This window comes from Tympanuchus pallidicinctus, unplaced genomic scaffold, assembly GCF_026119805.1.
Source record: "Tympanuchus pallidicinctus isolate F22 unplaced genomic scaffold, pur_lepc_1.0 scaffold67, whole genome shotgun sequence".
Classification (NCBI taxonomy): domain Eukaryota; kingdom Metazoa; phylum Chordata; class Aves; order Galliformes; family Phasianidae; genus Tympanuchus; species Tympanuchus pallidicinctus.
The window spans coordinates 14167-33877 of record NW_026294788.1 but is presented as its reverse complement, the minus strand read 5'-3'; the positions used below and the strand labels follow the sequence as shown (position 1 = coordinate 33877).

General features: G+C 60.5%; 3 protein-coding genes across 7 annotated transcripts in view; 2 read left to right on the top strand and 1 right to left on the bottom strand.

Moving 5' to 3' along the window:
* STK11 (serine/threonine kinase 11) overlaps positions 1–11535 on the top strand; it is a 34786-nt gene extending 23251 nt beyond the window's left edge. The window contains exons 8-10 of one of the 2 annotated variants that reach the window (XM_052665449.1): positions 4123–4316; positions 9682–9915; positions 11020–11535. In XM_052665449.1, coding sequence (XP_052521409.1) covers positions 4123–4316; positions 9682–9890 — 403 coding nt within the window. In that variant the 3' untranslated portion in view covers positions 9891–9915; positions 11020–11535. The other variant, XM_052665450.1, reaches the window with a different exon arrangement.
* A 142-nt stretch (positions 11536–11677) lies between these two features.
* Positions 11678–17116, bottom strand: CBARP (CACN subunit beta associated regulatory protein). Of its 2 annotated transcripts, XM_052665448.1 has the most exons (10): positions 16944–17116; positions 15867–15938; positions 15325–15470; positions 15140–15201; positions 14786–14951; positions 14537–14711; positions 14297–14425; positions 14014–14221; positions 13734–13917; positions 11678–13542 (listed from the first exon to the last, which is right to left on the bottom strand). In XM_052665448.1, the coding sequence occupies exons 2-10, from the start codon at positions 15912–15914 to the stop codon at positions 12378–12380; spliced, it is 2283 nt and encodes a 760-aa protein (XP_052521408.1). In that variant the 5' UTR covers positions 15915–15938; positions 16944–17116; the 3' UTR covers positions 11678–12377. The 2 variants fall into 2 exon arrangements, with proteins under 2 accessions (XP_052521408.1, XP_052521407.1); XM_052665447.1 differs by having other exon boundaries at positions 14014–14425.
* Positions 17117–17434: 318 nt separating this feature from the next.
* ATP5F1D (ATP synthase F1 subunit delta) lies at positions 17435–19711 on the top strand. 3 transcript variants are annotated; one of them, XM_052665456.1, is made up of 6 exons: positions 17435–17586; positions 17830–17983; positions 18310–18398; positions 18846–18973; positions 19312–19351; positions 19584–19711. In XM_052665456.1, exons 1-4 carry the CDS (start codon positions 17467–17469, stop codon positions 18966–18968), a joined length of 486 nt encoding a protein of 161 aa, XP_052521416.1. In that variant the 5' UTR covers positions 17435–17466; the 3' UTR covers positions 18969–18973; positions 19312–19351; positions 19584–19711. The 3 variants fall into 3 exon arrangements, with proteins under 3 accessions (XP_052521416.1, XP_052521417.1, XP_052521415.1); XM_052665457.1 differs by having other exon boundaries at positions 19501–19711; XM_052665455.1 differs by lacking the exon at positions 19312–19351 and having other exon boundaries at positions 17439–17586.

The window sequence follows — 19711 nt, the reverse complement described above, 5'->3', positions numbered from 1 at the left end:
GCTGTAGCTGCTGGAGGCAGCTTGATGGGGCAAAGCAGTCGGTTCCTCCCTTTGTTCTCAGAGCCATTCTGAATGCTTTTCCCTTGCAGTGGCAGCCCTATCTGAAGAATTCTGTAGGAAGGATCTGCCCAGTGTTGCATCTGCCAGCTGCCTTCCTCCTCTCCTCGCTTCTGCAGCTGAATTCTCACATCAAATTCATGTTTCAGCTTTTTCTTGTTAGCTCAGTCCTGCTGAATTACTTCTCTCAGCCCATTTCTTGATGGTTTGAAAAGCATTTCAAAGCAAAGCATGCAGCACGGACCCAGGATTTGTAAACCGCAATGAATTAAAACTCTCCCAGCCTGTCATCCAAGTTTCTGAACCACCAGAAGCTGACCCCTGAATAACAATGAACGAGCCTTGAAACCTGCTTTTCCCAGAAGGATCTGGGGAGGATGATGCTCAATGAAAACTGACACTTTTAGTTCACCTCCATGACTGCTGTGTACTCCTGGGTGGGGGTGTGGAGCAGTGAGGATGTGCTGCTGAGAGCCAGGGAGCAGCTGCCCTCTCCCTGCAGATCATTCATGGTCTCCTCTCTGCCTTGTGCTTTTGCTGAAGGGCTTTAATGCTTGTACACTGCAGTTTGTAACTAATTCCCTGACCCTGCTGCAGCACTTAAAGTGATGAAGTGGATGCAGAATTCTACCTCTGTCCCCTGTTTCCAAGGCAACCATCTTGCCTTCCTTCTCCAGAAGTGTCACACGTAATTTGTTCACTCATAGATACGTTTGCAAGAGTTTATAGCAAGGCAGGGGAGGCACCTCCAACTCTCGTTAGCGGCGCTGCTTGCTGACATGCTGTGCTGCTCCCGACTCCGGGATCACCTCAGAGGTTGGGAACACGGCGCTGCTGGGCTGTGCTGTGCTGCATCTCTGTGCACTGCAGCCCTGGGAAACCCCCTCTGTCTCTCTGGGTTCCTTCCCAGATGCTGAGTTTGCTCCTTGGCTTCTGTGCCTGACTTGGAGGGGTTTCCCTTAACGTGCGTGTGCTGCTGGACCCTTCCACCCCTTTGCTGTGGTGCCCTGCAGGGATCTCTCCGTGCCTTGGTGATGTGAGCTCTCTTCCTTTCCTTTCCTGCACAGGCACCTGGCTCTGTCTTGCTGCCCTGTGGCAGGCACATGGCAGGGAGGCTTTGGTTCCTCTGCCCACGTTTTGCAGCTCAGCTTTGTAATGCGACTGTCTGCTGCGTGAAAGGAAAGTGAGTCTCCATCTGTGCACAGAACGCCTCTCTCTGTAGGAGTCTGAACTGTGACCTTTGGGTCTTGCATCAGTGAGGGGAGAGCTGCTTCTCTTACCTGTTTGCTTTTTGTTTGTTTGTTTTCTAATGCAACTGACCTGAGGAGCGGAGCACTTCTTTCTGCTCCAGGAGTTGGAGCAGTGGCTGCAGGGGCCGTGCTGTGTGCCTGCTGAGCAAGGCAGGCGTGCAGTTGGCTGCTTCTTGTGGTGACTGTGACCTTTCTGTAAGCTTGGAGCCTTCAGGCAGCACCATGGGAGGTGGCAAAGCTTTCATAGCTGCTCCTCGCTGGCAGGACGGCGATCTGCAGCCCAACATCTGCTTGCAGAGAAGGCTCTCCATATCCAAAACAAGCAAACTGAAATATTTGTGGCCTAGAATGGGAAGTGAATTAGCTGTAAGTATTCAGAGGAGGCAGCTGTGCTTACTGGTTCTTATTTTAACCTTGCTTATACCAGAACTTGAGAAGAGCAGTGTGATGACTTCTGATACAAAATCCGAGCTGGGAGGCTGCAGAGCAGACAGACTCAATAAGCACTGGTTGACCCAGATCCTTTTTTTCATTCAGCCTTGACCCTTGTTATCTTAGCTCCCTGTAGATCATAGCAGCTCTGTCTGGACCCTGCTTCTTGTCTGGCAGGTTCACAATTAATGCTGTGCTGCTGTCCAGAGCCCATGCTTTGCAGGCGTTCTTAACAAGCTTGCAAAGCTTGAGAGGTGATCTCTGCTGCTGCTCCCTTTGCTCAATTTTAAGGCCTGGGAGCAGCTAAAACAGCCTCACGGGCTGCAAGGAGCCTGCCAGAGGATGCTGTGTGCAGGCAGTGCTTCTGAGATCTGCAGAAACTTATTTTCCCCTAACTGATTAACCAGCAGCCTGCTGTAACACTGGGTAAGCTGCTGTGTGCACTGGTGCAATTGACTCAGGAATCACTAGTAAAATTGTTTGGGAGTAAGTGAAATAGACACTGTCAGCAGTGCTCAGACCCAGGCTGTGATCTTGTGTTGGTGAAGGCAGTGAGGCAGTGCTCAGTTCCATCCTCAGCACCGATGGGAATGGAGCTGCTCTGTGGCTCAGCCAGTCAGCAGCACCTTGAGCAGGAGCAGGGCGTTTGGGGGAGCCTGTGGTCCTCAGCAAATCTTCACTGATCACATTTCGTGCCGGTGTAGAGAGCAGCATCTCTGTCCCTGCTGGAAAATTGCTTGCCAGGAAATGCTCTGCTACTCCATAAAGAATTGCTCCAGGCTCCTTCCAAGAGGACTTTGATTTTCTTAGAACTTCAATGAATTGCTCTGCTCACTCTATAGCCTCATTACCATGTATGCATATGCAAGTATTTGAAATCACCTCCCAGAGGATGGGATCATTATGACTGGAGTACAGTGATTCAGGTTTCAGCTGTTAATAAAAACCTATTTTTACTCTCCTGGTAAGTAGGACAGAAGGAAAGACAGAGGCAGAGCGAGTGTTTTTCTTTTGCTGCATTTCAGCTGCTGGAGATTTGTGGGCTTTCTCCCTTTAAAATATTCCTTTCTTTGGCAGTCATTCTCATCTCATTTCTCCAGTATATTCCGTTCTCTTCGGGTCCCTGGCATTTAGTTTGGTTCCCTTTAGCTCCAGAGCCCCTGGCAGGAGCAGCTGATGGCTGTGCTGGGTCAGCCCAGGCGCTGTGCTCTATCTTGGCAGTCGGTTCCTTGATGAAGGCAGTCTCCCAAGGAAAGGAAATCAAATGATCAAATTAGGAGCATTGTGTGCCACGCACATCGCTGAGGAAGCCAGCCACAGCATTTGCTAAAGCCATTGGCCCAAATCTAGTTATGCTGGTCCTGTTGGCTTCCTGAACTTTCCTTTGCTCTTGTAATGCTGCTCTGTGCACCAGAGGTTGAACTTAACACGTTCTGTCACCTTCCCAAAAGATGCTGCTTTCACCAGGCTGCAGCTGGAGGAGTGCTGGTGGATCCTTGCCAGTGCCTGACTGGGATGTGCTGACCTCCCAGGGTCATTCCTCCATGCAGGCTGAGCAGGGAAGGGCCAGATGTGGTTCTGTGCATGACAGCAATGTGCTCAGTGCCAAACCACAACAGATTTCCTGCTGGAACTTCACCTACTGAAGGTAGGGGCTGCCTCACTCTCTGGTACTGCAGAAGGCAAGGTGCTGCCTCCCTCCACAACTCCATCTTATTGCAGAGGAATGCTGGAGGGTCCCAGCTGAGAAGCAGGGCTTTGAGCTGAGGTCCATCCCTCCTCCCAGTCCTGGTGGTTATGCTTTCATTCATCTCCTAACTCCTTCCTTTTGCTGAGTGACTTGATTAGAATGCCACTTTTGCAGGAGGTGAACAGACAGTGCTGTGTTTAGCTCTCTCTGCTTTTTGAGGGCTGTTTGTAGTTGATTCCAAGGCAGCACACTTTGGTGGCCTACAGTAGGAAATAAGAGCAGGGGAGGGGGGAAGAAAAATGCTTTCCAGGCCTGCTGTGGAAGAGTCTGAGCATCCCTTTGTGCAGATAAGTGATGTCCACATAATATTCAGCAAGATGAGCACAAGAGTGCAGTTGATAGGATGAGTTTCTTTTCTTCTTGTGCCAGTGCTCAAATGACATCCAGAGCACGGTGCCAGGGGAGGGGGTTGATATCAGTGCCCACCAGGAAACCAGGCTGTGTCCAGAAGGTAGTTCTGACTGTGAGAGCTGTGGATGTGTTCTGCCTGCAGTGGCATGGCGTTGCCTTGGAAGTTCTCCTTAACTCTGAATGGGGGTGGGATGGGATCATCCCATGCTGCTGAGGGTTTCTTTCTGCCTTCAGAAAAGTGAAGCTGCCCTGATGGAAGTTTTACCCTTGGACTCTTTGCAGTTGGTTTCGTAAGAAACACGCTCAGGCAGAGACTCTGGTGCCCATACCTCCTAGCCCAGAAACAAAGGACAAGTGGAGAAGTATGACGGCGGTGCCTTATCTGGAAGATCTGCATGGCTACAATGAGGACGAAGATGATGACTTGTATGACATTGAAGATGATATCATCTACACTCAGGACTTCACAGTACCAGGTAGGAGGGAATGATGCTGGAATGAGAACAGAGGTGACTCTTTGTCCATTCAGAGTGTTTTAGGAAAGGCCTTGGGGTCTGAACGCATCCTCCCAGCAGAGGAAGAGAGCATTGATTATTAAGTGATGTGAGTGACTCACAGCCAGCGAGCCGTGATGCTCTGGATGCTTTGGTCCTTTATTTGATCAGCCAGGATGTCCCTTCCTGTGTGCTGCCCATCTGCTGATTTCCTTCCTTCATCCAGTAATAGCTTGCTCCTGCTGAACTGTTGTTCAAGCACACTTAATTCTCTTGGTTGGCTTTGCTAGGCTCGCTGAGTTATTTTGGAGCACAGCCCTGAAATGACTCAGTGTTCCGAATAGATGGCACATCTGGGAGAGAAGGGTGCTTGTAGCCTTGTGCTGAGCCTTTTTTTTTCTGCTCCTGGTCTTGGTAACTCGGTGTCAGAATTGCCCCTTTCTCTATGGGGGGCTTCCTGTTGTGTTAAGGTAAGCCAACCAAGTAAGAGGAGGGGGCTGTGGATGCAGCCATGTGGTTTTTGCAGTGGTGGTGACTGAGCTGTGATTCTTTCTCTGCCCCCTCTGCACTTGTGAGCAGCAGATTGAAAGCATTTCCGTGCTACCACTGCAGGCAAAGCCTGCTTGGCTTTACAGCTCTCCAGCAGCAGTGCTGATTCACTTCATGACGGCGTGACAGGAGTTACCTGGCTGAGCTTTCCATGTCACAGGGAAAGCCCTGGTTTCTGTAGCTTAAGGCTAACCACGCTGCTTTGGTTTCTTCCTTAATGGCAGCTCGGTTGGCTTCTCTCAGTGAAATCCAAGTCTGATTTTACCTGTGCAGGATTCTCATACCCGAAGGCCCTGCTTTTTCTCTTCATTTTCTGGTTAGGTGAAAACTTCTTGAGGCACGAGCACAGAAGAATAAAGCATTGGGCCTTGAATAGCAATAAACCTCATTATGCCCAGAACTCCTTTGGGAATACCCAAACTGCTTTGAGAGAACCCCCGTTGCCCCTCCTGGCAGAGCTTTCTGAGGGGAGAGGAGCAGAGACAGCTCAGCTTACAGCCAGGCTCGCTTTGTTGGGTGTCACCCCTGGATGCCAGCCCCAGCAGGGCTGTGCTCAGCTGTGCAGACACACGGGTACGGATGTGGGTCGTAGGTGGAGCCTCCTGAGATGAAGGGAGCCACATCAAAGTGAAGCAGATCTGTTTCCAAGTGCTGATTCACTGGTGACAACTGGGTAATTTATGACCTTTTCTAATTGAGATGATGTCCTGCTGCCAGCTGGGTGACCTGCAGAGCTCTGTCCTTTGCTCTATTACATCCCACAGACTTTCCTACTAGAGTGTGACCAGAGATGGACCTTCCCTCTTAGCCTATGGGGGCTTCATGGAAGGAGGCATCCTTTTAATGGTAGGCTCTCAGAAGCGTGCACTTGGTTGCTAGGGCCTTGTAAGTACAGAATAGGACTTGCCAGGTGCCTCTGTTGTCAGAGGTGACCCACTTCCTTCTGCAAGGGCTCCTGCCAGCAACAGCCCATGTGCAAGTGCTCAAGGTGTGAAAAAATGCCTGGGCTTGAAAAAGCCATAACCAGTATCACTCATAGCCCCATTTTATATCTTAAACTTGACATTTTCCACCTCTCGAAGCTGCTTCAGAAAGGAAAAGAGGTACGGTTGGTCGATCTGCCCATAACCTCCCTTGGAGGGCCAGGCTTGCTGCTCATCTGTTGCAGCTCGCAGCCGAAGCCAGAAGCCCACAGGACAGTGTTACTGCTTCTTTGGCATCAGCATAGAGAAATGAGCTCGTGCCTGTCTCTAACGGTGCCCTGTTGCTTCCCTGTGCATTCCCAGCTGCAGAGGAGGAAGCTGAGGCAGGGCGTAGAGGAGAGAGCGGAGCGCTGGGAAGCCGTGACGAGCTGTGAGCAGGAGGAAGCTGTGCTCCCATTGGAAAAAGGCACGGAAGAGGAGTGAAGGTTAGCCTAGGCCCCAGAGCGCTGCCCTCTCGGGCTTCCAGTGGCCTGAGCTAATGGCTGGTGCCTTTAACCAAGGGCTGGCTGAGAAGGAAAGCTCTACCTGACCTACATTAAAGGCGGTTACTCTGCCCGTGCACCCCAGGCTGCTCCTGCTGAGCTGCCCCACACAATCCTGCCTCTTCTCACTCTAGCTGAAGTGTTTGGTTTCTCTTCGACTCCTGCAGTGCTGAGCAGCTTGTGTTGCCGCTCGGTTTGTATTCTTCTTTGTGATTAAAAAGTGGAAACTTAGGAAGACTTGCACAATTAGTGACTGTATGTCCTGCAGGCTCAGGGCAGATGTGAGCTGAGTGTCTCTGCCTCACAGCCCTGCAGCTGGGCATTGCACGTTGTTGACGTGTCACCTCCTGCTGCTGCTCCTGCTCAGGGAGCTGGGGCTGTGCACCGTGCAGCAGTGCCTGCTGTGCAGGAGCCTGGTGCCCATGATGTTCCCCTGCTTGGGAGCTTCTGACAGTGGGAGATCACCTCTGGAACTGTCACATCAGCTGTTACATGCTCCTCATGCAGACAGCGCCATTTAAACCCAAATAAGGGCTGTCACATCAGAAGATGACAGGCAAATTAGTGGAAGATGTTTGAAGTTCTCTATGGAGCTTGTGCTGTTTCAGAGGGGGTAAAAGAGCTGAAGCTCAGTAGTGGCCCCATAGACCAGTACTTCCCATATTATACAGTGGCTGGGTGGGCTGAATGCTGTTTTATGTCACTCGACTGCAGCATGGTGATGAATGTTAGCCTTCCAGTTATTTCAAGAGCTATTTTGCAGTGGGATGCAGTGAAAGAAAGCATCCTCCACCAGCCCATCTCCAGGCCCTCGTCCTCCACTTTCGTGTTCCGCTCCCATAGCGATCATGGGCTGAGCTGGGCGCTCCCTGACAGGGGGGTTCCTGGGGGACAGCAAACCCTGCAGTCTGGCTGCAGCCCCAGGGATCCCTGTGCAGCAGGAGGAGGGTTTCTCTGGGCTGTATGCTGCCGTGCTGCTCTGTGAGCAGCTGTCACACGGGGTCTTTGGCAGTGTGAACACGTGTGGATTCGTGTTCCCAAACCATGGGTAGCATTTAAGCACAGGGTGCAGTCTTCTCCTGCAGACAAGTCACCTAAGGCTGCTTGCAGGGCTGCTTAGCAGCCTTATTTTAAAGAGATCTTGGCCAAAACATCACAAAAGGATCACAGGGCTGCTGTAGGCTGCCTGTGGGAGCAGTGGGGTGAGGAGGAGCCCAGCAGGAGCTCTGTGCAGCAGGGGCAGCTCGCACAGAGGATACCTTGTCGCTAGTCTTCCCCAAGGCTTCTCCCAGGATCCTTTGACGTTGCTCAGCTCCATCCCAGTGTCACATTTCTAACAGTGACGCCGTATTAAAGTAAAAATAAAGAAGCCAACCCCTTTGCAAGTGACGAGTGAGTTCAGTTTTCTGCTGGGCAGGCAGTGCAGGAGCTCCTGACTCACAGGAGTGGGTGTTCAGGTGGGGAGGGGGAAGAGAAAACCTCATTAAATCTTAGTTGAGAGGAAGAAGGGGCTCTGCAGACGTGCCATTATTCTTAAAGGGCTCTTTAAAGATTTATGCAGCTCTGCAGAGCCTTAAAACAGGACGTGCCCCTGGTTCAATCGGTGTTAAACATCTCAGCAGAGGGGAGAGCAGCACGTGCCTCCCTGCAGAGCTGCTTGCCAGGGCTGGGAGCATCTCGCTGCTGGGTTTGCGTTCAGGTGCTCTGCTTTGCTCTGCTTTGCTCTGCTTTGCTCTGCTTTGCTCTGCTTTGCTCTGCTTTGCTCTGCTCCCCCCATGGCAGCCGTGTGGGGGTCAGAGCTTTGTGTCCCCTCCCACAGCAGTGGCTCTGAGGCTGCAAAACAAACCCTGGTGTCGGAGAGCTGCGTTTCTCACTGCGTGCGGCTGACAGACGCCGTGATTCAAAAGATCTCCACGGTTGTGTTTTTTTTTGGGAACCTTTCCTGTGCCTGAATGAACGGGATGGAGCCATTAAGAGCCGTGAGAGGCAGCAGGGATGCGCGTGCTCACCGCCTCTCCGCCCTCCCCTCTCTTATTTTTAGCCCTGGGCTGATGATGGTCGGTAGGATGTGGCTGCTCGCGCACGCAGCGCTGGCCACGGCTTCCGCGGGGGCTGGCAGTTGCCAAGATTTCATCCTATGCTGAATTGTTATTTTCATTAATTTGAACGTCAGCAACTGTCAGCGGTGAAGGAGGTAAAATTAGCCTGCAGCTCGTCCTCCCTCCTCAGCATCCATAACGGCCCCCTGGGATTGTTCTTTTCGCTGGGAGGAGGGCAGAGGCGCACAAAAGAGAAATGAGCTGTTGGGGTATTTTTCCCCCCCCAGTCAGAAATGTTCATTGCTTTGGTCAGAGCAGCCCGGCCAAGGGAGGGGAAGAATAAGTGCTCAGCTGTGCTCTGAGGGTGGGTGCTGAGGTCTCTGCTGTGGCACCCAGCCTCCAGCTGGCACTGTGGGGCTGTGCCAGCACTGCTGCTTGTGGGTGCTGGGCTGAGCCTTTGGATCCCTGCATCTTTTTTGGGGTTGAGGTAAGTGCTGAACGTGACTCTGAACCAAGAGACCAGACACGAGGTCCTTTCATGTTTGTGAATGACTTCCAGCCATGGAGGAGGAGGAGGACGTGCTGTGGGTGCACACAGCATGCAGGGAGGACCCCCAACCCGTCCCAGTGCCCCCTCTGCCCCGTGGGGTGAGAGCTGGTGCGTGGTGCTGATGCTGCGCTCGGCCTTGGAGGAGAAAGGATGGAGCATCCTCTAAAGAAAATGATACATAATCATCTTACAGCTCTCGCTTCCACTCAAACCTCTGAGTCATAACTGAAGGGCCCTGGAGCGTGACGTTCCTGGTGGAAGGAAATTGCCGTGGCTGGATGTGGTGTGGGGGAGCAGGGGGACCTGAGGAGCCCTTCCTTCAGCCCCGCGGAGCTGCAGTGCAGTGGGAGCGCAGCGGTGCCCCTCCTGCCCTGGTCAGAGACCCCTCCCCCCCTCCCCAGAGTCACTCCCCAGGTACAGGGATGTGACTGGAGCCCGCATCGGCTGCGCAGCACTGGGACGCCTCTCTTGGGGGCTCTGTGCCCCCGGTGCTGAGTCACTGCACTGAGCTGGGAGGATGGAGAGGGCTGCTCTGGGGCCGGCGGAGCAAACCGACCCCATCCATTGCAGGGCACACAGCTGTGCCCCGGTCCCTGCAGCGCGATAACGCCCTTCTTCGGCTGGAGCAGCGCGAAACTGTTCACCCTTTGCCTTCAGTTTCCTTCTCCTCTCTTCCGAGTGTCGGAGAGCACAGGCGCTCCAGCGGCGGGCGCTGCCACGGCCTCACGCTGCGTTCCCTTGCAGGACAGGTGCCTGAGGAGGAGGCGGGGCAGAACGGGCAGAGCCGCGGCCGGGGGCTGCCCAAGGCCGTCTGCATGAACGGGACGGAGCCGGGGCAGCTGAGCACCAAATCCAAGGCGGAGCGTCGGGCCAGCGCCTCCTCCAACCCCTCGCGCAAGGCCTGCTCTGCCAGCAGCAAGATCCGCAAGCTCTCCACGTGCAAGCAGCAGTGAGCCGGGAGCGCCGCGCTCTGCACAGGTACGGCTCGGGGCCGGGGGCTCGGGGGGCGAAGCCCCTGCGTGCTGCCAGCATCTCTGCTTGGTGCTCTGCAGTGTGGGGGGGTGCAGACCCCCCTCCCCCCGTGCCAATGGGGGGCCTGCAGTGCTCCTGCACGTGGCTCTGCTCTGTTCTCATCCTCCCCCCCCCCCGTGCTGCTGTCGGACCCCCTTCCCCTGTGCCCCGTTGTGGCTGTGCCGAGGCACCCCCTCCCCTGGCACCGGGACCCCCATTCTCCACCTCTCTGCTCCCAGCGTTGCCACCCTCCTGCAGGCAGGGAGCAAAGCTGTGGTGCGTGGAGGCTGCAGCAGAGCACTGGGCCTCTCCAGGGGAGGCTGCGGGGGTCTCCCTTGCTCCAGGGGTCTCCCCTGCTTCTGGGGCAGCTGCAGGACTGCGGTGGCCTCAGCTGTGCCCAGACCCCCCCATACATTTTTCTCTGATGCTCAGGGATGCTGAGCTCCCTCCACTCCCCCCTCGTTCTTCCGGCTCCCTCCTCAGCTCCATCCCTTCCTTCCCACCCCTCATTCATAAATGAGGCAGCGATGAGTCAATGCTCAGTGCTCATCCACCCCCGGCCTCACGCTCGCTCTCGTCACCGTCGCTCCGTGGGGCTGAGGCTGTGTTATCTGTTTGGATCACGACCAGCTTTGTGGTGTGAAAAAAAGCCAGAAATAAAAGCCCATTCCTCCCCCCTGCAGCTGTCAGACCCGCACTCGGCTTTAATCTTTAATTCATGGATAGGAGTGAGTCACCTGTGTGGGGAGGCACTGCGCTGCCAGCCGATGGATGCCTCTGCTCAGGGCTCCCCGGGGAGCTGCTGCTCTGCTGCCCCACAGCTGCTGGCTGCCCCACAGCTGCTCACTGCCCTTGGCTCGGGGCTCAGCCCTCTGCTTGTTGGGGTCCCAGCGTGGCCGAGGCCCCTGTTTATATGTGGCTGCCAGGCCGGAGGCTGCCTGCTTCCAACCTCCGAGAGCAGAAAGCAGCTGTGGCTCCTGGCTTTGAAGGAGCTCCGCGGGCTGCGTTTTCCCTTCGGGTTCGGCAGGCCGTGCCGGGCCATCCTGACTCCTCTCTTCCATTCTCCTGCAGTGTCCCAGCGTCCTCCCCCCGCTCAGCGTCTCCTGGGGGCAGCCTGTGCTCACCGAGGACCCCCACCAAGGAACCCTCCCTGCCCCCCCCCCCCACCCCTCGGCCCCTCGCTATGGACAGTGCCCGGAGCCCAGCGCTGCGGGGAGCCCCCACAGCCCACCTGGGATGGAGGACCCCGACCTGGGGGGGGGGAATCCGCCTTCCTTCCTCCCCGTCACTCTTTGCCAATCAAGACACTGATTCTCTTTTTAATTTCACGATGGAAGGGTGGGATGAGCGGGGCTGGGGGGTTTTCCCCCCCCCCCTCGCCCTGGCTGCGTAGAAGTCGTGCAAAGCCATTGCCGTGCACTTTATGTTTTAGACTACTGTTATATATTATATATTTTCCTCTCTTTTTTGTTTTGTTTTGTTTATATTTGCGGTATATTTAGAGATTCCTACACATCGTGATGTGTTTAAAATAAACCAGATGAGGAAAACAACAACAACAACAAAACCAACAAAAACCAACCCAGGTATTACAACAAAGCAAAACTCTATTAAACCTGCATGCTGTAAAGGGCTCGGAAAAGGGAATTGGGTGCATTCAGCGTCTCTTTTTTTTTTGGGTTTTTTTTTTTCCTTTTTTTTTTTTAAGAAAAAAAAAAAATAAAGTGAAAAGCGAGAGGTGGGGCTCCTGTCCTTCCTCTGCACCTTGGGGGAGAGGGGGCTCCTGTCCTTCCTCTGCAGTTGGGGGATGAGGGGGGGAGGGAATGGAACGGTGGGATCGGCAGGGTGAGAACGGCGCTCACAGCACTCACAGCCTTTGGTTTTGGTTCGGTTGGTTTTTCTTTTCCTTCATTGATAGATTTAAAAACGCGGAGTTGGAGGTGGTGCTTCGGGCAGAGGCTCTGCGGAGGGGGAAGGCGCGGCCCGACCTCTGCGCTCGCATGCAATGGGGGGCACCGCTGCCCCCCTCCCCGCCCCCCGTGGGCCGATGTGGGGCCGTTCGGTCCTTTTTATTTGCCCCCCCGTCCTTGGGAACGCAAATAGCCCCGCAAAACCCCATCCCGCCATACAAAGCCGACCCGCCGTGCGAACCGAAGCATCGCCTTCCTCGATGGGAGGAGGAGGGCGAGGAGTGGGAGGGAAGGAGGGCGCGGCCCCCACCCCACGGCCGCTCTGCCCCCCGGGGCCGCCCCCCGCTTTTCCATGCCGGTTCCCGGCGCCGGGCGCAGCGCCGTTATTGCTCGTAGGAACCACCGCGGCTGCGGAACGGTCCCCTCCGCGCCGCCCCCCGCCCTGCCGGCTCGACGCCGCCCCGCGCTGAGGCTCGGCTCAGCCCCCCGCACAACGCGCGGACCCGCACCGCGTGCGCCCTACGCGGGGCTGCGCTCGGGGGGGGCATCGCCGGCAGTTACGGCCACCGCGCTCTCCGTGTCCGCCCGCAGCCCCTCCGCCTCCCTCCGCAGATGCCCGTACAGCCGCTCCTCGATGCCTCCCGCTATCTTGTCCAGCAGCTCCGCGTCGGGACGCGGCTCCACGCACCGCCCCGGTCCGAGGCATTCCTCCCCGCCTCCGCGCTCGGGCCCGGTCCGGTGCTCCTCTCCGGGCTCCTCCACGATCACCTGAATCTCGGGTTCGGGCAGCGGAGCGGCGCCGGATTCCGCCTCGGCCGCCTCTTCGTCCCCGGCGCTGACGATGCGGGGCAGCGGCCCGTGGAATCGGGCGTCCAGCGGGGAGTTGGCGCTGTCCCCGCGACGCAGAGGGGTGCGGTGCCGTTCCAACGCGGGGTACCGAACCCCCGGGTCGCTGTACTGCTTGGCGTGCTGCCACTGCTTGCGGAGGTGCGTGCGGGAGCGATGTTTTCCGCGCGGCGGGGATTCGTCGAACTGCGGGTCGTGCCGCACGAAGGCGTTGAACAGCGCGTCCGTCTTCTCGTCGATGCTGTAATCCCTCCTGGGCGACGGCGCGTCCCGGCCCGCCAGCATCTGCCCGTAGGGTGACCAGGCCAGGGGGCTGTGGGTGCGCACCGGACCCCCCCCGCCCACCGCGCCGCGCCGCGCTTCCTCCTCCTCTTCCTCCTCGTCCTCCTCCTCCTCTTCCTCGTCGGGCTCGCGGCCCTCGAAGCTCTCGAAGATGGTGCCTTTCCGCCCGGCGCTGGTGAAGCAGATCCGTTTCTCCGACGCCGTTTGATCCGCGGGCGGCCCCTCCTCGCTCCCCCGGCCCGGCGCCTCGATGGAGGCGTAGCCGCTGTCCATCTGCAGCAGCTTGCGCGTGCCGGGTTCCGAATCCTCCGCCTTGGGCCGGGCCCAGAGCTTCTCCTCGGGGCCTTCGGCCTCGTCCAGGGAGGAGGAGGGGCAGGGAGCCGCGCCGCCCGACGAGACGCTGTCCGCGCCGTCGCTGCGCACCGAGTCCTGGTCGTTGCTGCGCTCCGACGCGGCGTACAGCTCCAGCGAGGCCCGAAGGCTCCAGATGTCGTGGCCGACGCTGCGCTGCTCCGGGGCCGCCGCCTCGCTGGGGCTGTCCTCGCCTGGCTCTAACCTGGGTTTGGGGGGGGGGGGGGCGGCGGGGTCACGGCGGGGACGGCTCCCATCGCTGTGATGTGGACCCCACCGCCCCGCCTGGCGCCCACACGAACCCATCGCCCCCAAAAAGTGGCTCCCCCCCCCCCCCCCTCACCATGCACGGGCCGCCCCCCCCCCTCCCAGTCCCCTCTATCTACTGAAAAATACCTGCCGAGAGAGGGAGGGGGGCTGCTGGGGGAGGGCAGGAAGGGGCCGCCCGCGGGGTGGAAGGCGACGTCGTCGGTGTGGGCGATGTATTGGATGATGTCGGTCTGGTGGGGGTCGCGATCCTCCTGGTCCATGCTCTCACTGGCTGCACGCTGCCGCTGGAACTGGCGGCGCTTGGGAGACCCTGCGGGGGTGCGAGGTGGGGGGGGGGGAATGGTCACATCCTTGCAGAGGGGTGCAGCCCCCCCACCCCCACCCACTCGGCTCCCCCCACCCCCACCTCTCGTGTCCAGGCTGGATGCCCGCTGGGTGCTCTCCAGTTTCCATTTCTTGATCCTGAAGTAGGGGCTGGCCCCATCCAGGCTGGCGTGCCGACGCAGGCGGGTGAAGAACTGCAGCACCGGGCCCTGCGTAGGGGCTGGGGGGGCATCCCCAGGGCTGGCACTGCCTGCAGTCGGCCCCTTCCCGCTCCGGGGCGCTGCGGTGAACTGAAGGTGTGGGGGAGTCGTGAGCGGTGGCTCAGCCCTGGGAGCAGCCGTGCACAACCCCGGCCCCACACTCACCGAAGGGCCCTCCCCAGAGTCGGAGGAGGTGGCGGGGCTCCCTCCCGCTGTGGAGTTGTAGGTGTCCCCGGGCAGTGCTGAGCTGGGGCACACGGTGTGGCCGGGCTGCGGCACGGCCCCTCCAGGGGGCTGCGGGCAGAACGCGTCAGGGGCTGCACAGAGCTCTGCGCCCACAGCCCCATCCCCATGCCGCCATTCAGCCCCCATCCAGGCGAAGCCCACCCCCCCCATGGTGCCCACCTGGAAGATGGCGAGGCCGGGTTTGGGAGGGGGCCGGCGGGGGGTCATGGCCAGGCTGTTCTCGCTGGACTCGCACTCATGGATGGTGACGATCTTAAGGGCAGGTGGTGGCAGGTGGAGGTGCGTCAGGCGGGCGTTCTTCAGGTGGTGGAAATCCCCCTCTGTCAGCGTGTACCTGGGGGGCACAACGAGTCACGGGGCGGCCCCACAACCTACAGCTTCTCCCCCGCCCGGGCCCCCAGCCCTCACCTCCGCCCCTTCTCCTGGGTCTTCTTGCCCTGCTCATACAGCGCGGCCTCGTTGAAGGAGACGCGGCGTGCGCTGGAGGAGCTGGAGGACAGGAACCGCTCGCTCTCTGCATCGCGGTAACTGGAGGCCGACAGGCACTCGGGGTCCTCCACTCTGATAGTGATATCTATGGAGAGGAAAGGGAGGGCTCAGCCAACAGCCCCCCCATGGCGGCACAGCTGAGCTGCATGAACTCACTGCACCGCTGCGTGCCGGCGGCTGGGACTCACAGTGAATAGGGGACAGCCCAGGACCCGCTTTGCCACCCCCCTGGAAGCAGCATCACAGGTGGGGGCACTGATCCCCACTGCTCACCCTGGGCCTGCTGCGAGTCATCCAGGTACGTCGTGGTGGTTTTCTCAGGGTCATCGCTGGCTCTGCGGAGGGACCGGCGGTCAGAGCTGCCCCGTGCCAGAACGAACCATAGCAGCACCACAATGGGTGCCGCGGCCACGAGGTGCCACCGGCCTTGGGGACACAACGTGGCCCGTCCCACCCACCTGGAGTGGCGGCGGTCGGCCTCGCAGCAGCGGCGACAGATGATCAGGATCCCTGAGAGCAGCACCAGAGTTCCCCCGATGAAGATGGAGAGCAGGGCGAGCAGCAGCACGTAGCCATCCTGGGGGGACACCTCGCCGGGCAGCGCCTGCGCAGGGCAGGGAGGGGTGAGATGCTGTGCGGGGGGGACACGTACTTTTTTCTGGGGAGGGGGGGGGGGGGAAGGGGGGCTCCTCCAGAGGCTGCTGCCGTGCTGCTCCCCCGAGATGTGCGCTCCCCCGCCGCCCCCGGGCCTGCTGCTGCCTTCACCACGGCAACCGCAGCCTGGGGAGGGGGAGGGGGGGGGCTGAGCAGCACACCCAGAAAGAACGGGGACGGGACCCCCGCGCTCAGCCCTACAGCTCTGCGTGTCCGCAGCGGCTGAGCGGGGCAGGGGAGGGGCCGCCAGCTGGGCGATGGCAGAGGGGAGGATGCTGCCGTGTCCATCCCGGTACCCGGCGCTACAGCCGCGTCCTGGGCTCCCACCCATCCCCAGGCTGCTCACCGTGCTGCTCTCCGTCGCGTTGTCCCACGGGGTCGGGTCATCGTTCATGGTCCGATCCAAGCCGGGTTCGTCCTGGGCCGGCGTGAGACAAAGGGGGAGCGGGGTGGGGCCGGGGGCGGTGGTACCGGGAGGGGGGGTCCTGCCCGGCCCTGCCCGGCCCGGCACCGCGGAGCTGAGGGAGGGACCGAGGGGAGGGCCGGGATAAGGGATGGAGGAGGGTGTGGTCGGGGCTGGAACGGGAGGGAGGGGCGGGGGTGGGGCCGGGGGGCGCTGGGTGCCCCGAGCGCTGTGACAGCGCCTGAGTCAGCGGGGCCGGATGGACAGAGAACGAGCGGGTGCCGGCCCTGCGGCGGTGCGGACCCCGCAGCCCTCGGAACGGCGCTGAGCCCCACCGGGGACCGCGTGTCCGCCGCCCCCGTCCGTGCGTTCCTCACCCGGGGGCTGCGCTGCGGACGGGGGAGGGAGGGGGGGGGGGGCGCGGCAAAGAGCCCGAAATGGGGTCAGAGAAAAATGTGAATGGAGCGGGGAGGGGTTGGCGGCAAAGGGGGGGGGGGGAGGAGGGAGCGATCCGGCCCCGATGGGCACCGGGGGGCGGGGAGAGCCCCGATCCCGCTCGGCCCCGGGCAGCCCCCAGCTGAGGGGGGGCACCTCGGGGGGGGGGGGGGGGGCACCGCGGGGACCCCCTGCCCAAGGCGAGAGGGGAACGCCGCCGCCGATCGCCGATGATGGAGGAATTCCGTCTCCATGGCGACCCGGCGGGAACAGCGCGGCCATTGTCTGTGCCCGGGGACGGTCCCTGAGCCGCCCTCGTGGTGCCCCCCCCACCCCCCCAAGCGGGGTCCGGGCCCGGCGGGCGGATCTGCCCGGGCAGCTGGCGGGGAGCGGGGGCTGCGGGGCAGGGAGGGAGCCGGGATGCGGGAAGCGATGAGGGAGGGATGCGCGCGGCGCCGGTGACAGCAGCCCCGGAGCCCCCGGCGCCTCCGAGCGCAGCAGTGCGAGGCGGGCTCCCGCCGGTCGAGCCGGCTCCGGCTGTCGCGATAGGCTCTGTCGCGATAGCGGCGGGAGCGAGGCACTCACCTACAGCCGGGGCCGGGGCTCCATCGCCGCCGCTGCGTTCGGTGCGGTTCGGGCGGCCCCGGGATTTATGAATGAACCGGAGCCGCCCCCGCGCGGTGCGGGCGTCACGTGGGGACGGGGCTGCCCCGAGCCCGCCTGCACCGGGGCCGCCCGCACCGGACCGGCCCGCACCCCGGCGCCGCCCGCACCCCGACCCCGCATGGCCGCGCCCCCCACCGGCCCTGCCCGTCCCGCAGCCCCGCGCTCACCCGGCCCCGAGCTCCGCGCCGCCCCCGCCCGCCCCGCAGCGCCGCCCCCACCCGCAGCCCGGGCCGGGCACGGAGCCGACCCTACAGTAAACACAGCGGGTAAACAACCGGGCGGGGCGCGAAACTACGGTTCCCAGGCTCCCTCGCGGCCGCGATGACGTCACTTCCGGCGCCGCGCGCTGCCCCTTGGGCCACGTAGTCCTTGGCGCAACGCACGCCGGGAGCTGTAGTCCCGCCGCCCGCCGTCCGCTCGCCCTTCGCCGCCGCCGCCCGCCATGATCCGCGCCCGCCAGCTCCTCCGCCTCGCGGCGCTGCCGCCGCCTCGCGCCCGCTCCTACGCCGATGCTGCGGCCGGGCCCGCGGCCATGGCCTTCACCTTCGCCTCCCCCACGCAGGTACGAGCCGTACGCCTTGTGGGACGGCACCGTGCGGCTCCGCTGCCACCGGCGTGGCCGCACCGAGGTCTCTCCGCGCCCTTCTCCCAGTCCGGTGTTCCGCTGTTCCCTTCCTACCCGAACCCCTCCGTGACCCCATGAGCCCCTCCGTGCTGTGACCTTCCATTCCCCCCCCCGCCCCCATTCAATGACCCCGTGCTGCTCGCGCCGCCCCGCGGCTGCTCATCTTCCTCCTCCCCATAGGTGTTCTACAACGGTGCCAACGTGAAGCAGGTGGACGTGCCCACCCTGACCGGCTCCTTCGGCATCCTGGCCTCCCACGTCCCCACGCTGCAGGTCCTGAAGCCAGGAGTGGTGACGGTGTACGGAGAGGACGGCACAGCCACCAAATACTTCGGTGCGAGGGGAGGGCGGAATGGGGAGGGCATCCCCGGGCCCCTCGGGTGGAGCTCAGCCATGGGGTGAGCTCTACTGCAGCTCTGCTGCCCTCCCTGCTGAGTGCTGGATTCCCTGTGGGAGAAGGGATGCGCCCTGGGGCTGTGTTTGAGGATGAGGTTTTGTACAGACGTTCCTCTGCTGCACCTTTGCTTTGTTTGATGCGAGGCTGAAGGATGCTGTGGTTCGTGTTATGGGTGAAGTTTGAGGGCTGGTTTTGTCTGAGGAGCCATCAGGCTCCCATGCTGACCCCCACAGCAGCGCCTGACCCGCTGCCATTCCTCACAGTGAGCAGCGGCTCCGTCACGGTCAATGCAGACTCCACGGTGCAGGTGCTGGCGGAGGAGGCGGTGACGATGGACATGCTGGATCTGGCTGTAAGTACTGCACAGCAGCTTGGGCCGGCCTGACAGCCAGGCTCCTGCATGGAGGGCTCTGTGCCCCACTCCTCTGTGTGGGGTTGCTGTCTCGGGGCCTTCCTGTGGCTGCACAGCATCTGCCTGGACCCGACTCCTCATCATCACCCACTGCTTGGGATCAAAGGCTGCTCCTCCCCGACAACTGCATAGAGAGGAAGCCCTGTGGTCACTTCCCCTTCCCCAGGCTCCATCCCTGCCCTTGGATAGATGTGGTCCTGCCCCTCCCCACCCTTCTTCACCCCCAGCAGCAGTATTCCCACAGCAGGGCCTGCCTGCAGCGGGGCAGCCCAGCATGTGAACACGCAGCCTGCGTGGGGCTGACTGCAGTGGAGGAGAGGGGGAGATTGAGGCCCCGTTTCCTGCTCTGCTCTCTCAGTGACCCGTTTCTTGTGCTCTCACGTTCAGACTGCAAAATCAAACCTGGAGAAGGCCGTTTCAGAGATGGCTGCAGCCTCCGACGAAGCTGCTAAAGCCGAAGCCCAGATTAAAGTGGAAGCCAACGAGGCTCTCGTCAAAGCTTTGGAGTAACAGGGGTAAGCATCCCCGCATCCCAACCGGCGAGCACAGGGCCGTCCCGGGGCCGCTAGGTGGCAGCCGCAGCTTTGGCAGCCCGGGGCCGGGCCAGGCACAGCCCACGGTCACGAGTGGGGCCCCGCTGGGACGGGCAGCCCGGGGCTGGCCATGGAGCAGGCTGCATTCCTGGGGCCCCGCAGGGAGCGGTGCGGCCTCTGCTCTGTGAACACTCCCTTCCACTGCAAACAAACAGCTTCTGTCTCGGGGGAGGTGAGGCGAGGCTGCTTACCTCGTGGCCCATTTTCTCTGTGCCCTGCTAAGACCGTGCCTCATCCCTTTTCTTCCCACGTGTTGGCAGTTGGGAGGCTCTCTGTGCAGCGCTGTGCTGTGCCTGGCAGGTGAGTCACTGCGGCTCAGCTGGCCTCTCCCTGGAGCAGGAGCGGCAGGGCAGCGCTCCTCTGCTATCTCCTGATCTCTGGTCTCGCCGCCCTTTGGCCCTTGAGGTCAGGTTTTGAGGGGGCACCCAGTGGTTCTCGTTTCCTCGCAGCGAGGCTGAGCCCTCAGATCAGGATCCACTGCTCTGCTGAGCCCACCCTGCATTCACACCGACTCCGCCTCTGTGTGTTGCAGGAATCCCACTGACGCTCTAGAAAAACCCCAGGCTGTCCTACTTGTTCTGGCTTCCCCGTTTGTACAGATGGTGTGGGACAAATGGAGGCGGAGAAACTGCTCTGATCAATTAAAAGGAAATGCAGTCC

Coding starts and splice junctions, on each gene's coding strand:
- CBARP (XM_052665447.1), bottom strand. CDS start 15,914: ATGAACGATGACCCGACCCCGTGGGACAACGCGACGGAGAGCAGCACG. Junction 15,471..15,866: donor ACGCGACGGAGAGCAGCACG/GTGAGCAGCCTG, acceptor TGCCCTGCGCAG/GCGCTGCCCGGCGAGGTGTC. Junction 14,426..14,536: donor CCGGCCTCGCCATCTTCCAG/GTGGGCACCATG, acceptor TTCTGCCCGCAG/CCCCCTGGAGGGGCCGTGCC.
- ATP5F1D (XM_052665456.1), top strand. CDS start 17,467: ATGATCCGCGCCCGCCAGCTCCTCCGCCTCGCGGCGCTGCCGCCGCCT. Junction 17,587..17,829: donor CCTTCGCCTCCCCCACGCAG/GTACGAGCCGTA, acceptor TCCTCCCCATAG/GTGTTCTACAACGGTGCCAA. Junction 17,984..18,309: donor CACAGCCACCAAATACTTCG/GTGCGAGGGGAG, acceptor CATTCCTCACAG/TGAGCAGCGGCTCCGTCACG.